Genomic DNA, 21,811 nt, shown 5'->3' with positions numbered 1-21,811 from the left:
TCAGCTCTAGCCCTAGGTGGTGTTACAGAAGCCAAATTGCAGTTTGCATTTCACACAGCCAACAGAAATCAGCATAGATGTCTGACTCTGAATGTACCTTTACAGTAAGAGAAGGTCTTTAATACTTGCACAAGTTACAGTGTGTGAGAATGATTGGGATTTACCTATGATCAGACATGTAGGGCCATGCCATGGCTCAAGCGGTTAGTTGCTGGCTTCCCACCACGGCGGCCTGGGTTCGATCCCAGGTCTGGTCAAGTGGGATTTTTGGTGGACAAAGTGGCACTGGGGCGGGTTTTCTCCTAGTACTTCGGTTTCCCCTGCCAATCTTCATTCCACTAAATTCTCCATCATAATCACCCAGGGCAGGTACAATAGGCCAATCAGTGGCTGCCGTGGCGAGTGGACCCAGCTGGACTGCACCCCCTACTAAGCGAAAAAACATGATCAGACATTCTTAATGTTTAAGCTGTTAATTAGTATATCTGCTGTTTGACAGTGAGTGTCTGATTTGTTAAGCAAAATTATGTGTTCGTTATCACCCGTTCCATCATAGTAACTGTTGAAGATCTAATGCGTGTTCAGTCTCAATGTGCCCACATTTCATTTTGTTTTGGAAGTTGTATTCAGGTTTGCAAACACACAGTTTACTTCGACATTATGCTCAATTGTAAGGTACAAAATGTGTGTTTATTTATAATTAATTGAAACACAGGAGTAACAGTGTTGTGCACTACATAGTTCAAAGTAATGTAAGCATAAAATTTTAAGTTGATTGTCACAATTATGATTCTCTCACTCATTTCTCCCAACTCCATAAACAGTTGGAGGAAGTGTGGTTGCTGCCTTTAAGGGGAATTAGATAATAATAATCTTTTTTTTTATTGCTAGTGGGGTGGGACTAAGTCCCTTGTACTGCGGCCACTTCTGGCCTATTGTACCAGCCCCAGATGATAGGTGAGGGTGATTGTGGAGCAATTGGTGGAATGAAGATTGTCAGGGGAAACTGAAGTACTCTGAGGAAACCTGCCCCAGCGCCACTTTGTCCACCACAAATCCCACTTGACCAGACCCGAGATCGAACCCGTGCCACTGTGGTGGAAAGCCAGCGACTAACCGCTTGAGCTATGGCGCAGCCAACTAATAATGATCTCGCTATTTGTCTAAACAAGTGTTTTATGAACTCATAAATTAGGGCCACAAGCCGTGCTAAAAAGGAGTTGTTATACTCTTCTTTCATTTCTAACATTTCATTTGAGTTACAGTCATTTTGCAGCTGGTGATACTGATTCGTATAAAGTTTTATCGGAGTCTGTCTGAAGACTCAAAAGTACACACAAAAGTTTAGTTAAGTCTTTAATAAAATAATCGCTAAATTGTATGAAACTGAATGTGATGTATGCATGCTAACACTCATATATACTTACACAAGTGTCATATATACATACTTTTGTAAGTGCCATATATCAAGTTAAAGAAACATTTGTATCGGAGACTGTGTACAGAGAAAAGCTGATACACATTCCTGATGCAGATTATAGAAGTCAACCAATAATACTTTGAAGAGATTCATCTTTGCAGATATAAGACTCCATAGTCCAGTGGCAATCAAGTAGCTTGACTTGCTTGCTGGCTACTACATTTTGTCCAGGAGGTTGGAGACAATAAACTTCAATTTACTTTTACGAGACTACATGGCATTATATTCCAGTTGACAGAACACTTCAGTCATTGCTACACTAATATTTTGGTGGCTGCTAACCGCTATTTGCCGAGTGTTAATTTTTGTGGCTTTTACTTATATGTGTACATTTGCAACTGGACACCATCTGCCTTGTTTGTAGAGACAAATAGGAAATCTTAAATGAAAGAAAATAAGTGGAATTATGCCTTAAAATGTATTGTATTGCCTTTTTTTTTAATTTTTTATGCAAGATTTGCAGATCTTTTGTGTGCATTTGGTCTTGTGCTTGAAGATTATATGTTTTAGAGTTTTATTTCCCATACAGAAATTCTCTATAGATACAAGGTTAATCCACGTTTAAAGGAGCTTTAAAAGGAAATTTGACTTGTTTTGAAATATACTTAAATTCTTATTTGGTTCTCCTCTCCTATTTGTTACTCTATGCAGTGAAATATTATGAAATTGTAATTATAAACTTTTGATTCAGCTGCAGACAACAGACATTTTAAAATCAATGTGGAACTATTAGGCTATGACTGCCGACTACTATTTCAGAACATATGAATGAATGAAGGTTATATTACAGGGAATCTGTTAATTTCAAGGAAACTGATGAGGTCTTTTTGTAAAACCAAATGTAAAGGGTAACACAACTGCATAGTGATACAAATTAAAGGGAAAGGACTCAAGTACACAAAATTTGGACAAGTAATTCTTTGCTTAGAACAGAATATCAAATAATGTCTCAGAGTAAACTTCAGAAGGCTCCATTTGATTTGTACAACAGTTTGTTCAAATACTGCATAAACAATTTATTTTGATCTGACAAATGTTAAGAATTGTATTAGGTGTTTTATGAAAATTCTTATAGCCATAAAATGTTCGTGATCAGGGTGGATACTTGAGTATGCCTGGCTCAAGGAAGCTTTCTCTTCCCACCAAAACTGTACTGTCTTCTGGGAAGCATTTGCTTTGCTGTACAGCAAGTGCAGTAATATTGTTTTTTTATTTATGTATTCAGTGTTTTCTAACGTTAATGGGTAACAGACATTCTCTTTTCTTCAATATATGCATGCTGTAAACAACCGTCTGTTAATGGTAAACAAGTCTTCCATGTATAGAAAACTGTATAGTTGACTAAGTGAAATAGAGTCTATTTTAGTCCATTTTGTGTGTTAGAATTCTTCATACTGTTGGGGGGGGGGGGGTTTCCCTCATTGTCATATTCCACAACTGTAAATCATTCCAGTCACTTTTCTTCAGTTACTTGTATTTTATGGTTCCTTTATAACCACCACCACATTATTGTTGATGTTGTTGTTACATTTAGTGTTCAATTCCCAGCAGGGGAATATTAGCGGGATATTCTAAAGTCTAGGCTGAAATAAAGTTCTTCCTTCTACAGTCGAGGGGTATGCGTAAGTGAAGTGGCACGCAAACCCATTTCTACATTAATGCAAATATCTGCGTATTTATATGTGTGTAGACATTCTGACGTGAAAAGTCCTGTAATCAGGGAGATTTCGTATGGACTGGCGTCGAACGAGGTAAGAACATGGGTACCTCCATCGCAATGACGTTGAGGACTCGAAACATCGTAGCAGGTTGGCAGACCTGCCCTGTTCACGAACCGTGCGTAAGATGTTGCGCTAGCTGACGCTGCCTATTGCTCAGTAACGTAAGGAACGCGGTGAGCGCGGTGAGTGTGTGAAGCGTGATAGAGACGTCATAAATAACATACTTAACTGTATATAGTATAATTTGAATAATTGTTAGTATTGCATTCCTGAGGAGGGATTTTCCATACCGAGCTAAAAATTTCTTCCCTACTTTAAATATGTATTTATTTGAACAGTTTTATCGCCAACGTAAACATTAAATTTACTTCGGACTTAAGTTTTGTCGTGCTTCATACAATACAAGAAGGCACATACTGGTGAGTTCTTAGACTTTTATTGTTATTTTATATAAACATTTATTTTTGTGTCGTTTACTGGATTATGTAAAGACACTGTCACAGCATGAACCAGTGACTGGGTAATCATGAATTGTGATCTTCGAGACTTTGTATTTATCTATACATATGTATATATTTATTTCCAACCATTTGCCTAATATAGTGAAGAGAATCACGAGTGATCTCAATCAAAATTCGTGTCTTAGGCTGAGATTGGAATCAGTGATCTCCATAATACGAAGCGAAGGAACTAATCATTACACCCGCGAAGTTCACTTACGATACACCAACTACGTACATAACATGAATTGAAGAGAATTACTGTTGGGAAGAAGAATTTTGCAAGAATCGTTTTCGTTTTCTCTCTAAGATATGAGCTTTAGCCGCAAAATCGGCAGATAGGACTGAGGGAACATTTGACTAAACGAACCTCATTGAGAACAGCGGAACATTACGACAACGTACTGCTGCGATAAGCGTGTTATGACCGCCTTGCTGAAGCTATTGTCAAACAGGCTTCACTGATATGATTCTGGAAATAACACACGAAACACTGACCAAACATCGCTTCTGGACGGCTAGGCATCCTGCAACATGTTTGGAAGATTCCGTATTGAAATGCGGGCCCGGAGACCGGCTACTTCACAGGGTTATCATGGTTTCCCTCAGTCCGTCCAGGAAAATGTTGGGATAGTAATTAAAGTCAACACACGATCACTTCTTCCGCGTCCTTTTAGATCCATGATTTACAAAGTACCCGTTATTCGACGTTTTATAATTTGAGCTATTGAAAACTTTGTTAAATACACGTATTGTAAACTTCATATTTCCCTTTAATATAAGTTTTGTATGCTTTAAGATAATTAAGCAATGTATTATGAAAAACAGAGAAATTTCCAGTTACTTTTTAAATGTCTCTCAAGCAAGAATGTAAATAAATTATATTAATATATCGAGGGCACATGGTAGCGTAGTTGGTTTAGGCACTATGCTACAAGCCGGAAGGTCGCGGGTACAATTCCCGTTGAGGCTATTGGATTTTTCAGTTGACCTAACGCTTCCAGCCGCCCTATATCCCTGGGGTTGACTCAGCCTCTAACAAAAATGAGCACCAGGAATCTTCCTGGGGAGTGAAGGACGGCCGGCGCGTAAGGCTAGCAACCTCACCGCCATCTATGAGCCGACTGTTTAGAAAATGTGAGAGCCTCGACGTCTCACGAGTCTGCGGTCTCTTACAGGGATAGGTTTACTTACCTGCTTGAAGAGATCGTGGGTGAATCATGAGCTCTTATTCATATGATACAACCGGTCCCTGACTAGAATTCAGATCATGTGCCTCTCGCATATGAGTAAGCAGCGTTGCTCCTCAACTAGCGTGCTTCATGTTACGCAGTCTGGTTCACAGTTTCTGAATAATATCTCTTACTTAAATCCATTCATTGAGCTACAGTAATTGTTCTAAAGACTGCAGTGTTCTGGTCTGTGCCTCCAAGAAGTACAAACAGCCCTACGTTTCGGAGGAACTATGAAAAACTACTTTTGTCAAGGATGACTAAACAGTTATATTTTATTAAATAACAATCATCGCAATAACAAATAAATTAAAAGTAGTAGAATTTGGGCCTAAAGGGTATGTTGTATCGTGTTATATTTTGTGTGACTAGTTCCTTTTCAAATTCAGAGACCTTTCAATAAAAGACAAAAGAAGAAGGTAAATCTGTCCCTGTAACAGGCCGTGGAGGCCCATAGGGTTGTGAGACGTTGAGGATCCTACATTATCTAGACAATCGACTCACAGATGGCTATGCAAATTTAACGCCACTTACACAGTGGTGTACGAGTAAGGTGCGCATGTTATAAATAAAACATGTATCATTTCTTAATTAGCAACCACACCATGAAGGCTTAATGGAAGCAGAGGTATAAGCCCACCATTCTTGACCTCTGCACTAGATGGAGGCGAGTGGTCGACTTCACGCCCCGGCCGCTTTACACCCAGGGAAGGAGCCTCCAGTCGCCATTAGAATTGGGCCCTGGAGTCCGTCTGGAAGTTCTGGGAAAAGAAACGGAAAAATTTTTCCTCCCCTACCGGTAATCGAACCCATTTCCTCGTTCGTCCAGCCCTTGTCTAATCGCTATACCGACTGAGATATCCTGGCTTATCTGTGTTTCAACCGATTGTGTTTAGTGAACTTGATATCAGAGTCTGGTGCTTCCCCATGATAAGTATGACGATTCTAGGAACTGTAAAGCTGTAACAATGGTAGGAAGTACAACTTAACTGACTTACGTAGACCGGGAAATCCCGGCTGGCAGTTCCATATTCATTTATATAGAAGGCACAAGGAAGCGGTTCGTTGTTACCAACCTGTTACAAGCATACGTGAGTCGTGGGACGACCTCAGTGTTCCCGGTTAGATAGGAATCGACAGATGAATATCTATATGTAGTTTGCAGTAGGGGCACAGCATTTCCAAACGTTCTTTGCGATTTTGCACACCGCATTGATCTTGACTTTGATTTGGTGTACCCAGAAGACGAGAACATCATACAAATTCCTGTCAACGTGGAACTGCGTGCCAAACTGTTCCTACACCTGGTCATGCAGGTTGTGCAGTGTTTCTGACGTGAGTGCCTTGCCCTTTTACAGCATGAGCAATGCTTCGGAAAAGTTCAGGGCTGCCTGCAAATGTATGTGCGGATATGTCTGGTTTGTGGGCCCGATAATTTGTTAATCACAATCCCAAAACAACAAGAAAATAAACAAGTTATGCTAAAACGCCTTTCATTTTCTTATTCCTTTCATATTAAGCCCTGTAGCCTGTTTTCTCATCAAAATTAATCTGGAACTATGGATCTTGTAGACAGTTGGCAGGACTCCTTGAACGGGGAATCAGTCTTGTCGCAAGGCCACTACCTACACGCAGAACAACACAAACACAGATATCCATGTTTTGAGTGGGATTCAACTCACGATCCCAATGTTTAAACCAGCGAAGACATTTCATGCTTTAGACCGCACGACCACTGTGATTGGCCCCTAAAACGCAAAGCATAATAACCATTAGCACAATCATAATTAACAACAACAAACAACAGTTCAACAAAAGATTACATCTCTGTGTCACAACTGTTGATTTCTCTAGATTCCTCTCTGATAGAGCCGGCGTCTATTCTGAATTATGGAGATGACTGGTTCTAGTCTCGGCTCTCATATCGACAATCCTGACTTAAATTTCTCGTGGGTTTCCTCAGCCCCTCTAGGCTCTAGTACCTTGAAATAAGCAAGGACTGCTTACCTTCAAATCTTTATCAGTTCTTAATTCGTTATCCCGTCATTCGACGCTATATAATATATGCAACTGAGGGCGTCGCTAAATACGTGTAAACAACAAATGAATTATTCTGGTATGCATTATGAAGTGAGTTTAATAGTAACGTATATCTGCGGACGGGATGCTTTACCCTACATACGGCGAGATTTCCTGCGCGTGCGCACTGGAGCGGAAGAGTTGGACGCACAACCAGATAAGCCTGCCCGATCCGTTCGTTCCATCCCTCAACGTACAAAGAAAATACTTATGAAAATGTACAGTGCCATCTGTTTTTGTAAGATTTGAGGTTTTCACGGCGGTGACTATGAAGAAAGCAGTCTTCTGGGATGTGGCACCGTGTAGATGTGGTGTTAGTCAACCTTTCGGAGGAACGTATCGCCTCCATCTTCAGGGTATCAGACTAGTCTGCTTGCACCTGTTCTCACTGTCTCTTCGCTTGCAGATTTTCTTATTTTCTTTCTACCCTGAAGATGGAGGCGATTCGTTCCTCCGAAACGTCGGTTAACACCACATCTACACGGTGCCACATCCCAGAAGACTGCTTTCTCCATCTGTTTTTGTTCGTTTCAGACACGGAATGGCACCACGAGCAGCCATTGGCCTGCTTCTGCTGGTAACATCGTGCTTGGGGAAGCACAGCAGTCTCAAGGTTTGTTCTGCATCTATTTCTCATTTGCCGGAAGTCATGGGCATACATTGCATTCAGAACAAATCTTTCTGCGTGCGCAATAAATGACATTTACGAGAACTGTAAAGACGAACGGCGCCTAGGATTTGAATGACACTCATGTGAGATATGCATAACACAGCCAAGTAAATACAAAAGAATGTATTCATTCCAGTTTTTTATTCAAATAAGCAAGAATACATTTTGAATGTGAAAATATACATGCAGCCATATTGTCTCTTATCTGAATCGATATTGAATAGCACCCTCGTTTGCTTGTGTTGCGTCATAGACCTGCCGTTTTCCTTGGTCGCTTTCCGGTAGGATGTTATATTGCGTCACGAGAGGACATATGTTGAAGATTTCTTGTTGCAGTAACTCCAAGTTATGAAACGTTTCTCTATTGTTTTTGTCCATCAGGTTTCTATTTTTTTTTTCCAAATATGACAGTATAATTGATTTACATCGGAAGAATTAAGTGGGTGTTCTGTTTATTTTATACATTCAACCGTAATGTCATCAGACATTTTCAAAGAGTGAATAATGTGAGAAAATGCCAATTCTTAATATCCAGAATGAAAATATTTTAAGAGTAAAGAATCAGCCGATTTGGTGAAGTCGATTAATGCACATATTTGGGGATGTTCTATGTAAGGTAAGTTAGGATACAGCTATCGCTGCAACAGACCGTGGAGGCCAGTAAGGTTGTGAGATGTTGAGGTTCCCACATTTTCTCTGTACGATCGGCTCATAGATGGCGGTGGGGTTGTCAGCCTTACGGGCCGCCCGCCCTTTACACCCCAGGAAGATTCCTGGTATTCATTGCTGTTAGGGGCCGAGTCAACCCCAGGGCTATAGTGCGGCTGGAAGAATTAGGTGAATTAAAAAATTCTATGACCTCATTGGGAATCGAACCCGCGACCTTCCTGATTGTATATTTTATTCATATGTATATTTACATGCGCTTCTTTATGGTTCACCCATTAAGATGTCTCCATAACTCTGCAATATTTTGTTTGTTTTTTCAGACCTCTTACTACACCGCCGCTGTGGTGGAGTACAGCGCGGTTGGCAACTTAAGCGTTGACGACCCTAAACAGGTTCTCATGATGAATGCCGAAAGATATCTTGGCCACGTGAGTGAAGCCGCGAGATCTGTAAGTACAGAGACCCTGCAAATTAGGCCACACTTTTGAATGATCAGCTCACACTGAACTGGCTGAAGTCTGTGTGCGATCCCACATTCCACGGGAGTGGCAAATGAACAAACGAAACATTTCGGGGTATGAAGACATGAAGGCCGAGCCATAGCTCAGGTGGTTAGTCGCATGCTTCCCACCGCGGCGGCCCGGGTTCGAGACTGGGTCAGGTTATGTGGGATTTGTGGTGGACACAGTGGCACTGGGGCATGTTTTCTCCGAGTAGTTGGGTTTCCCCTTCCAGTCCTCATTTCACTGACTGTTCCATACTCCTCTATCATCCGGGGCTGGTACAGCAGGCTAATTACCGGCCAACGTACCAAGTTGATGCAGCTGTAGCTGTAGCTGTTCCTCTTTAGGATTCTCACCTTGCACATCTTCCTCCTGATCACTTCCTCATTGTTGCATCACCTGCTCCCTCCAGTCTCCATTGTTGAACGGGGCTAATTTCGGGAAGTTAGGAGGGTTGCTGTTTGGCGCCAGTAAGGGTACGAGAGTAGCTTGCGATCGAGATAAGTCTGTTTAGGTGAGTTATGTGGGTTAGCCGGTATGCTCAAGTATAGGTAGCGGTAAAGTTCTAGTCTCAGCTCGTAACGGGCCTCGCTCCGGCAGCACAGGGAGAACTTGTGCTAACATAATCACAGTTTCCTTCAAGATATTATTTATTGTTCACTTTGGGTTACAATGGCAGCTTAGTTACTTTCACTTGCTTAAAGAACCACTCCTTAATAGTGCGGTTGCTCTTGTATTACTTGAACCTTCAAGTAAATTCACTTTTACTTTACTAATTGAAACTTGTATACATTTTAACAATGAACAAGTTGTGACTGTGATAACGTGACGTAGGTTTACGTCCGAAAGCTTCAGAAGCCGGAAGAAGAATAAGTTTGGTAAATGAGCTCTCTAAAGTAGCGCGCTTATTCGGATCCCGAGCTCCCACAAGGAAACTCCTCCCTAAAACAGGTCTTATCGGTCTACTTCAAAATATGAGAAATTTACATTTCCCAGTGATATAAATTTGCTACGCGATTTTAGCCCTTAAAGTTTCAACTCACTTTACACAGCAGCTTGATGTGTAATCAGCTTGGCTTAGGTTCTTGGCCGCCCAAAATTATAGCTTGCACTAACTGTCAAATCGCAGATTATCAAAGACATACCGCCATAGCTAAAACAGCTAAATTCCAGGCAAAGTAGCAGCTGCTGCATCCTGTCCACGTAACAAGAATGATATTACTTTATGAATGTAAAAATGTGACCATCTGTTTACTCCGTACTTACCAATTTATAACTCGTAACTAACTTCTCTTAACATAATTTATATTAACTGTAATTCTAGTTAACAATCACACAGCCTCAATGCACCCCAGTAAATTAAAAAAAAATAATAAAATTTAAAAGGACACAAATCCCACACGTGTCGGTGGAACATGAGCTGGACACCTACTTTCGGTGGTGCATGGATTGGGCAGAAATTGCCCATTGTCTGACCGACCCACTCGGTCATATGATTTGACAGCAGCAGACTTTTCTTGTGTGGCTACAGTAAATGTATCAGCCCCGTCCACGCGCCGATGATGAATTACGGGCAGCTGTTGTACAGATTGGATATAGGTCACGTTAACGAGGACACCAGAGAATTTTCGCGAAACTGGGAAATACGCTGGGAAAAATATCTAATACAGTACACTTTGTTTCGTGTATATATGTCCATTCTTTTCTGAGATACATTTGCTGGAAAATGCGGCTGGATTCACAAATGCTTTACATGTCCCATTGGCAAGATATTCTTGGCCATTCCTGCAGAATCGCCCCCCCCCCTCCGCGTGTGCTGTGACATCTGTGACATTCATAATGCCTGAACGGATGTGGCTGGAGTTGTAACAAGCTGTTTCCACCAGATCAAAAATCACGAAATTAATTCACTAAATTCTTTTCGGAAATAAACTTTATGCAGTGCTCGAATATTGTGCTTACGTCCGTAGATCAGTAGTCTTCTCTCTCATGGGGTGAGACAACCCACTTGGTACTGCGGCCCCTGTTTTGGCGTCTGTACTAACCCCTGATGATAGATGATGATTGTGGCGCAATAAGTAGAATGTGAATTGGCAGAGGAAACCGTAGTACTGGAAGAAAACCTGCTGCAATGCCGCTATATCTACCACAAATCCCACATGACCTGACCAGGGATCGAACCCGGGCCGCCGCGGTATGAGTCCGGCGAATAACCGTCTAAACTATGGCACTGCCCATAAACCGGCAGATGAAATTTCGAGAGTTGTATCCCAGTATAATGCAATTTTTCTTTCAATTTTGCGTTTCCCTTTATTGTTTCTTGCCGCAACTCAACAGAGAATACCAACAACTGTCTTAATATTTACTCCATGGACGTAATAAGCCGCAAGGCTTCTATTAGTTATGTTTCCTCAATGGCAAATTCAGAGACATAGGGTATAATAATTTTACGAGTTCTTGTTTGGAAGCCGCACCCCGGTGGGTGTACAACTTCGTTATGTCTCGCAGTCATTTTACATCTAGGTACTTACAGCACAGAAAACAACTTTCCTTTGTTGCTTTAGAGAGAGAGAGAAAGAGAAAGAAGAAAGAAAGAAAGAGCATCGATTTAAGAAGGTTCCCAGGCTTTGCCCGCTCGTCCTTCTGGTAAGAGTAAAGTGAAAGTGTAGGCGTTAAGATGATTAGAAGCAACGACTTGAGAGAGTTGAGAGAGAGGGGCCGCGGAGCTTTTAATTTCAAAAATTTGAGTTTACGTGTATAATTTTGGTAATTTTGACAGCAAGGGACCGTAATTTTGATGAATTTAAATCGGGAGGGCTGCATGAGAAGCATGCAGTAGCAACTTGGAATTTGGGAACCATCTCAGCATTTGCTTACAAGACAGAGGAAAACCAAGAAAACCTGTGTCGAGATGGCCGGTCGCAGGACCTTCCGGATACGCACTGACTTCTAGCCAGCGGTCCGGCAGCCTTTGTTGCTGTATCCATTGTTGCTTGCGCAGCCATTGGCACGAACCGCGCAGAAAACACATTTCCGCCGTTGCCTAGCAACGGGTCTACATACCACAGTGTATTAGTGCGAATGATTAACGTGTTTGACATTATCCATGATCCTGTTTTTATCTATTTTTATTTGAAACGTTTCATAAGCTGGAAATTTTGTTTTAAATACAAATAGTACGGTAAATAATGTCGAAAATTCAGTCATCATGTGTGTGTGCATAAGCTTCAGACTTGAAGCTGGATGAATCTTAATTACACTGTGCAATTATATTGATATTGATAGTATGGTTCAAAGTTTTTGTTTCTTATCTCTCACTATAGGGGGCAGACATCATTGTCTTTCCAGAATGTGGATTGAGCACCATACACCTTCCACAAACTCGCCCTGAGATTCGCCCACTACTGACGCCAATTCCAGATCCTATACAACTCAAGAACCCATGTCTGGACTCATCAGGAGAAGTGCCTGAGGTAATTTGTGTTAGGTGTAGGTCTATTTGAATATGTGTCTAGGATAATACATTGCATATTAAGATAAAAACATGCAAAATTCTTTTACCTTAATATCGTAGATTTTATGCTTGAGCCAAAAGAGGTGACGGAATATTAATATCATACTGTTCCGTCGGTACTGATGAAGTGTGTAGAAATATCAAGAAACGTGAATTAAATTTTGGTGGAACCATTGAAAGGTGACATTTCGGAAAACCGTGAAGGATGGAGTATTATAAATAGCTGTAATTGACGTAATAGGTTTTCTATGTATATCACTAGGTAGCAGCACAGTCCAGCTTCGTGACAGTCTTGATAGCGGACGCGCATGGGCATATTCAGAGGTGGGTTTCAGTAGTCAAAATGGCGACGTGCTTAAGTGTACTGCCGAAGAGGAATGTTGTGTTGTGCTTTTTTGTGAGCAAAAGGACTCAGTTCAAAGGATATTCTTAAAGAACTATTTCCTGTTTACGGTGGGAAGTGTTTGTCGTGTAAACCGTTTCACAACTGGGTCAAGAAATTCTCTCAAGGACGGAGATGCGAAAGTGGCTGAGCCAACAGTAAAAATATTTATATGCTGCGGGTTTCGACGCACTAACAACACTATGGGACAAGTGTAGCAATGTTGGTGGAGGATATGTCGAGAAAATATTTCTTCCAGTTTCGAATATCGCATGTTTTACGTTTTATATCCATTTGTGACGTATTGACTGACTCTCCCTCGTAGGTTCCACAATTTTTATTTAGGTTTCATTGGCTCAAATTCGTATCCAGAGGAAGGATATTTTGTTTTCGGTGTTGAAATTTCGGATTCTGATACCACAGAATTTTTGGTTTTATACGTCGAGTGAAGCTTGTGGTATGTGTGTATCTGTATCTTTTAATATGGGCCATACGGTAGATCTCTCAGCACTGTATCGCAGAACGGTAGGAAACACATGAAACTCCACGGAAATTGCGTAGAATCATAAATTACAGCAATGTTGTTGCAATTATATGTAGAACACGTAAGACACGGGCATTAATGAACTTTTGTCTGTAAGTGTTGAAATATGTAACCTGGTTACCTCTTGCTTCGAGCCCCGCTTGCAGTTAACATGTTCAACGGTAAACGTAACAAAAAAGGAATATTTTATTCGAAATCCACTGATCTGAACGACTCGATAATCAGTTAGTCCGGATTATCGAGTTCTGCACTCTGATTTATCGTTGTCTTCAATAACAACGTGACGTGCTAAGGAAGGTTAATGGCGTGAAATATTTCTGAGTCAAAACTTAACGGCCGACAAAGTATTTCATGAAATACATTCAGATTTGCCTCATAGAGCAGGTTGGAACAGCGTTAAGTTATCTGCCTTGTATGAGAGGTATCTGTTTCAGGTACCAGCCCAGGATTAGCCATCTTTCCCTGGTTCTTTCATTTAAATACTACCCTACTTTAAAATCTACCCCGACTGCTTCCTTTCATATTCAGCCTTATTCCAAATTGGCAATTGTCGCATTCTATCTAATTTTTACTGTACATAACTTCAGCAGTTGATAAAGTGTTGTATAATACAGTGTGCAATTTGTAATATTCTGTCAGTGTCCATTATAAAATGTCTTACTGACTGAGGACGCTAATTATAATGCACGTTTTGCCGAAATTTCCTTCAGCTGGTAGCACCTCTTAATGCATATTTTTATGCCATCACGTCTTTTCAGAATTTTCCAAAATATTGAGGGACGCTATTCTTAATGAGTTTCGTTTTTAACAATTTCCCGTCAAATTTAAACGGGCGTTACGCCAGTGTAAAGCAACGACTAATTTCTGTTTATACGCGATGTTTAGTACCATTAGTATTTCATTTTTTTTAAGTCGCTTAGTGGGGGGGTGGAGTCCAACTGGGTCCACTTGGCACCGCGGCCACTGATTGGCCTATTGTAGCCTGCCCCGGGTGAGTATGATGATGGAGAATTTGATGGAATGAAGATTGGCAGGGGAAACCGAAGTACTCGGAGAAAACCAGCCCCAGCGCCACTTTGTCCACCACAAATCCCACTTGGCAAGACCCGGGATCGAACCCGGGCCGCCGCGTTGGGAAGCCAGCGACTAACCACTTGAGCTATGGCGCGGCCATTGTGTACCATTAGTATTTAAATCAATGATGGGTTGAACACGAACTGAAGGCATAAAATACCGTTACAAACTGGTTTTCTTAGGTAAGAGGGGTGAAGGAGTCTTTTTGGGAGGAGGTATTTAAAAGATCGAAAACTAGTTAGAAAGATTGTGGGCATGAGAGGTGAAAGGAACTGACTCAAGGTTGTGTCCAGTGGCGATATTTTCTTTTTGCTCTATTGAACATTTCGATTCTATTATCAGGCAGTTAAGGTTAGGTCACACAGAGCTCTACGCTATGTTCGCTACGTACGCTGTGTACACTCTGCGACGCAGATAACATAAGGAACATAGCGTACGTAGCGTACGGAAGTCTGTGTGATGAGTCACATTGGCAATAAAGGGAGATTTTTTCTGTTCGTATAGCGAACATAGCGTACGTAACGTGCATCGCGTACGTAACGCTCTGTGTGGCCGAACCTTAGACAAACGCCCAAGCACTTTAGAGGGCCATCAATATGTACGCCATCCTGAAATACTCTTTTCAGGTCCTGAGCTTCTTGGCCTGCGCGGCACGCAATCACAGCATATACGTCGTGGTGAACCTACCAGAAATTGCACACTGCGCAGGTGCAGATTGCCCCTCAGACGGTGCGTTTTTCTATAACACCGACATAGTCTTCGACAGATCGGGTACACTCATAGCAAGGTGAGTGCCAGAACTGCCTTCCTCACGTCCCAGTTTCGACATGCCTACATCTATCGTCAAGCACACTGGTATAACGGCGAAACTGGTAGCTGTACTCGGTTTGAACCTCAGACAGAGAAGTAGATGTAATTCTTTCAGACTGATACCGGCGTAGCACCCTGGAATATCGTATTAGCCAGAATAAAAGGCGATAATGTTTTTTATGTTGATTCTTAGACGTGTCGCCTTATTTTCGGGCCCTTAAAAATAAATACGGTTCTAGCGATATTTATGAAAACATTGAAAATTGTACAGTATTTAAAATATGAAGTTTCATATTCATTATTACCTATCAGTAGGTCTGGGGGGCACGCGGTAGCGTATTTGGTTGAGGCACTATGCTAGAAGCCGGCAGGTTGTGGGTTCGATTCCCCATGAGGTCATTGAATTTTTCATTTCACCTAATCCTTCCATCCGCACTCTGAACCTGTGGTCGACTCAGCCTCTAACAGAAATTAGTACCATGAATCTTCCTGGGGGTAAAGTGCGGCCTGTGAGTAAGGCTGACAAACTTACCACCATCTGTGAGCGGATTTTCTAGAAGATGTGGAAGCCTAGACGTGTCACAGCCCTATGGGCCTTCACGGCCTGTTACATGGATAGTTTTACTTTTGTTTATGCTTACAACCATCAGAACTGAAATATTCAGTTTTGTCGAAAGTACAGCTATAATGATTGCAGTAGGATTTCTATGTGTATCACTAGGTAGCAGCAGAGTCAAGTTTCATGACAGTCTAGATAGCAGACGCTCATTTGCATGTTCAGAGGCTGGTTTCAGTAGTCAAAATGGCTCTAGCGTGATTGAGGGTGTACGATGTACTACCGAAGAGAAGCGTTCTGTTGTGCTTTTTTTGTGAAGAAATGGACCCAATGCAAAAACTATACCTCATAAATCACTCCCATCAGTAATACTAACACTGAAGTCTCCCAGATTGTATTGTTCTGTTGATTTTATTGCGCGTGCATATCAATTTTTTTTCTATTCTGGTCATATCGGATACACAAATTGTAGTGAAAGGAAAGTAGGCGATTAATGCATACCATAACTTCTTGGTAATGCTGAAGACCATACCGTCTGTTGTCCATTGCACGTGGATAATGTAGTGCAGTGTGCTGCATAACGTTACTACCATCAGGTGTTAATATAGACGCGATTTGGATTGGCGACTCGATTTACTGACCACTTATAGACTCACGACTCGGAGCTGCTAGCAAATACAGCACCACCGATAATCTCCACAGCACACGCTAACCCTTTCCAGCCATGAGTGTCTTCATCCGCCGTTCCCTGGTTACCTGTCTGTCTGTGGCTCTACAGCCCTCTGTTGGGCCTTGGCCACTTTTTCTATTTCGTAATCTTCTACACAGTCAGTAGGACTCCTTGGACTGGGGGATCAGCCCGTCTCAAGGATGCACAACAGGACAGCACAAAGACAGAATAAACACACAGAGACATCCATGCCTCAAGTGGGATTCGAACTCACGATCCCAGTGTTTGAGCGGACGAAGGCAGTTTATGCCTCAGACCGCGCGGCCAATTTCTTCGGTTGGCGTCTCAAACATCTAAGACAAATCAAAGAAGCGAAATGCTGTCTTCACTGATAAATACTGAGTGAATACAGGAGTGGAATGAAATGTATGGCATTTAAACCTCTCAGAAGAAGCCAGCAGTGTTCTGTAAATTGAACAGAATGTCCTGGTACTTAGGTTACGTTAATGCATTCCCTGTGTGGTAGTAATATGTGTTGACACCAGTAGTCCTGGTCTGACCATAAGCAGTTTGTGTTACCATTCAGTTCTCTTCCATCATTGACCGCATGTCTCACTGTGTCGTGCGCTTTACGTAAACCGAGCACTCCAGCTCAGTGCTAGTTGAGAGCATGCGACCACGGAATTTCCGTGAGAACTGCGTTCTTTTCTAAAATCCGGACGAGTAATGGAGCGAATTCAGGACGAAGGTAACAATATTCTGTGTAACTGCCAGGTCTCTCCAGTTCACAGGGAAGCAAACTTATAAATATGGACTTATGCAGTGATTCTAAGTAGCCTTAATTGACTAATTGGACCTCACCAAAACGTGTCTGTATCCAAAATCTAACCGCTTACATCACGAATGAGACTATGATACTGTCACGTAGTATGTGTGTGACTATAGACGGGGTTTGGATTGTTGAGTACATTTAGTGACTACCTGCATGTCGCAACTATAAATACCTATAACACTGTCGCTGATTCCCACACTTTACAAATCACTACACACTAAGTCCTCTATAGCTTGCTACTAGACGTCTCCTGGTAACGGCTTCTAACAGTGGAGATTCTTCAGCTCACATCGTTACTGAATGTCGAATATCTCGCAGCTCAATTCGGTTAGTCAGTCAGATTTACTTTACGACTAAGGGTTTACCTCCAGTCTTTTTTTCGTGGCACCAAGCCCCATGAGACCCACCACCAGTATTTTCAATTTCAACTGAATACTTATGGTGGTCCTTATGTAACATCCACTCTGACGAGAGGATGGATCTGTCGTTTACAATTGCCGTTGGATCTCGCCAGCGCAGTGATTCTCGAGTCTGAGTCCCGCGGGACTCATGGCCACATTTTACCGTCTCAGATTCGAGACTCACCAAACCTGGAGGGCCAGGTCCCCGTATTTATATCCTCCGGGAACAGGGTGGCCCGGTTATGCCCCAGGTACAGGAAACCTTTTCCTTCGCCTCCAAAGACTCGTATCCACACGAAGTTCAAGTCATGTGCCCCACTTCTCTTATGTAAAACTCCTCGGCGCGGACCGCGTAGACAACGTCACTTTTCCCCCCGTTACATGCGTAACCGCTGCCGCTGGAACATGTTTACCGAGCCGCTCCTTATAACTGCCCAACTCACGATCGTTTCCTAGCAACAGCTATACACTGCAAACGAGATAGTGTTTCGCGTGGGAATACCGGCCTTGTATAGATATGGCGTGTGACAAGTACAGTGAAGATAATGTGTTCTGCTGTCAGTATCAAGTATGCCTTCAGATTTGTTTGAAGTTCGATAAAATGAGTGAAAGAAACACGTCCCACGCCCCACCATCTGAAGCAACTTAAACTAGGCCATGCTCTTTGCTTCTGGTGCTGAAGGAACACAAGACTGGAACACAGCCTTGTGGGGCGTGATATCATGTGCTTGTTACACAGAAGTGAGAGCCTGTTGTCTCCGTCTTCAGGGTAGAACAGTCTTATACACTATCTTATTAATAGAAATTACACAACCTTTCTCAAAATTAAAACAAAAGGCATTGTGAGGAAACCGCTGAAAGAATTACAACACATCCAGTCGGTAAATACAGCTGGTAATGACATTTCTTATATCGGGTACATACGAAATTCTACTTACGAGCTTCCAAGAAACAATCAATTCATATTTATGAGCATTGCACTGAGTAATAAATTGCTATTTCCAGAACACCTCGCGTACGAACACTTTAATGAATTAACATCGCCAGATTTAACCTATATCTTATGAAAAAAATAAATTCGACTAACGAACGTTCAATTTACAAACACATTTTAAAGAAACATTATGTTCGTTAAATTGTGGTTCACCTGTTAGAAGTGCTGTACATATACACGTAGATAATATTAATGTTATCCTGTCAACTCAGCACCATTTTCAGCAGATGGAGTTGTTGCCTAGGACAACCCTAAATGCTGAAATCAGCGCTGTGTTGACAGGAATAAAATAAATATTATTTGTGGAGATTTACACAACAGGATGCAACGAAATGTAATTGAATTTTATAGAAATACGGCTTAAAGCCAAAGAGGAAACAAGCCAGAGGTTATTATAAGGTTATTATAATATGAAGAAATTATGGATCCATATTTGAACAAAAATTTAGCAAGAATATAAACTGAGCTACACATCATGATGTGTGTGAACATGTGTTCAACATTAATGTAAATAACATTGTTATACTCCTACATGTATTGTTGTGTTGACGAAATATGAGCTATTTACATGCATTAGTGGCACCTGTGGCAGGTACCGGAAATACAACCTGTTTGGAGAACCAGGGTTCAACTTGACTTCCACAGCCGAAATATCAACCTTCAACACAGATTTCGGGGTCCGATTTGGCATGGCCACCTGTTTCGACATCTACTTCCATGACCCTATAGTGCAGCTTGTGCAAGAGCTGGAAATTACGGACATAGTCTTCCCGGTTGCATGGTTCTCCGAACTGCCCTTTCTGACCGGTGAGTGATATGCACATAGCTTAAGAGTAGCCTATACCACCCCATCCTATTTCTCTGAGATCCATTTTAATATTATCCATCTACCTACATCTTGGTATTCCCAGTTGTCGCCTTCCTTCCGGTTTTCCAACCAATATCTTATATGCATTCCTCTTATCCCCCATTCGTGCTACATTCCCTGCCCACCTCATCCTCTTTGACTTGATCATTCTAATTACACTTGGAGAAGAGTACAAGTTATGAAGCTCCTCATTACACAGTTTTCTCCAACCTCCTGTCACTTAATCCTTCTTCGGTCCAAATATCCTCCTCAGCACCCTCTGTCTGTTTGATAATACAGACCTGTAGGACTATATGTCCGCATAATCATCATCATCATCATCATCAGTGATCTGACAGACGACAGGTCCACAGTCTCTTCCAAAACAATTCCTCCACCTAATGCGATCTAGAGCTTTCTCCTTCAAATGATAGTATCCTCTTCTGCCCCTAAGGTCATCCAGCATATAGGTCCGCATATAGGTCTGTATTTACATAATTACAGAAACCGGAAATGTACGGCATGCACTATTTCAAATCTGAAGCTGCTTTTGTTTGTTACAGCCATACAGATTCAAGAAGGCTGGTCTCGAGCTCTGGACGTCAACTTGCTCGCTTCCGGGTATGACGATCCCGCTAACCGCAATGGAGGAAGCGCAATATATGCAGGGAAACTTGGCAGAGTGGCAGCAACCATGCCGCTCTCTAAGACTAGCAAACTGCTAATAAGCCAAGTTCCTAAGAAAACGAGGGGATTGTTCGGAAATAATTCACCTGGATTTTCCGGGAGCACAAACATACCTCTGGAACAAAACAGACCTTCAAATATTCCATCAGAGAGGTTATTCTTCACAGACTATCTCGCACCTTACACCACGCAGCTTCTAGAAACAACTGCCACTCGCGCGGAATTATGCAACAGGGAGCTTTGCTGTCAGTTTGATGTCAGGACGGAAGGGATTCCACGTGACCCGTATTCGGCTTCTTACAGACTGGCCGTGTTTAACGGCATTCGTCCATTTTTTGGCGGAAAGACTGGAGGAATTCAAGTGTGTGCTGTCATCTCATGCAATAACATGAGCCTCTCTTCATGTGGACAGCCAATAAGTACAACAAAGAAACTGACAACGTTTAAATTCATCAGTATACAAATCAATTCCAGCCGTGTTAACTCAATTCATATGCCAAGTACTCTGTTGAAATCAATATTGCCCCTCGATGTAGATTCATATGAGCTGACGTCTAGAAATGTTACTGACAAACTAACACATATTCATCTTCGTACAACGAAGAACATTCGTAACTTGTGGACATTTGGTATTTACACAAGGGAATATGATTTAGACGGACTTCCCTTCACAGCTGCCACGTAAAAGCTAGGGCCGTAAATTAAATAATTTTTTTTTACTTCTCGTGTGTGATGCCGTGTAGCCCAATAGAAATTTACTGACGTTTCAGAGGAAAGTACACGCAAAAGAAACAGCAAACAAGGGAATTCCGAGACTTCGGTGCCACAATATATTCAACATTCTAACATACAGGATTACTGGTGTTTTTGGACTTTTTCCATCGTTCGGTATTCTAGAGATTAGAAAACACGATGGATCTGTTTCCATCTTCAGGTGAGAGTGGACGGAAAGACACCTACTCAGTTGGGTAACTTAGAAAGAGCTAACTTCAATCACTGGTCCATCGTCAGAACCCTTTAGATTGTACTTATGACATAATTGTGTAATACGTGGTCTTGCAATTAAGTTCCCTAACTTGTGTGAAAAAGGAAATCAAAAACTGCTCTTATTCTCATTCGGACTAATCTCCACCTACTTGAATACGTTTGTTGCATATTTTAAATATTTTTTAAATACTCAACAAAGGCCTCCAAAGAAACAGCGTTCAGTTCGGCCGTCACGCTTTCCTTAATGCCTTCAACATCGTGAAGTTTTCCTCACAGGAAGGCGAAAAGACCCGCCGGCGCGATATCATGAGACCTGCATGAGTGTGGGTGGCTTGTCTCCACAACGCGTCTTCACTGCCAGTGCGGAATAGGAAAAGCCATTGTCATGGAGCAAGAATCAAATGCCCCCTTGTGCTCAAAATTGTGGCCTAACCCGGCAAATGAGCTTCAGCAATTTCCTGATGACATCAACTGTTGACGGTCTGCCCTTCAGGCATAAATTCTTTATTAACCACACCCTGTTTCTCAAAAAAATAAAATAAGCTGCAGCACCCTTCTGTAGTTCTGTATGCAGCCGAGAGAGCGCAGTAGGTATAGCGACAACCCCGACGGCCGCAGTTTGATATTCTGCAGGGGCAAGAGAATTTTCCTTACTCTAG

At 41.9% G+C, this 21,811-nt stretch overlaps 1 protein-coding gene across 1 annotated transcript; it reads left to right on the top strand.

The window, feature by feature from the left end:
• The first annotated feature begins 6,172 nt into the window (after nucleotides 1-6,172).
• On the top strand, nucleotides 6,173-21,103 carry LOC111866667 (vanin-like protein 2). The gene is made up of 7 exons (XM_033752369.1): nucleotides 6,173-6,268; nucleotides 7,547-7,625; nucleotides 8,672-8,800; nucleotides 12,178-12,327; nucleotides 14,995-15,155; nucleotides 19,224-19,438; nucleotides 20,042-21,103. Exons 2-7 carry the CDS (start codon nucleotides 7,554-7,556, stop codon nucleotides 20,848-20,850), a joined length of 1,536 nt encoding a protein of 511 aa, XP_033608260.1. The 5' UTR covers nucleotides 6,173-6,268; nucleotides 7,547-7,553; the 3' UTR covers nucleotides 20,851-21,103.
• Nucleotides 21,104-21,811: the final 708 nt, after the last annotated feature.

This window comes from Cryptotermes secundus, unplaced genomic scaffold (genome assembly GCF_002891405.2).
Source record: "Cryptotermes secundus unplaced genomic scaffold, Csec_1.0 scaffold2142, whole genome shotgun sequence".
Classification (NCBI taxonomy): domain Eukaryota; kingdom Metazoa; phylum Arthropoda; class Insecta; order Blattodea; family Kalotermitidae; genus Cryptotermes; species Cryptotermes secundus.
This window is presented reverse-complemented; position numbering and strand designations above follow the sequence as displayed.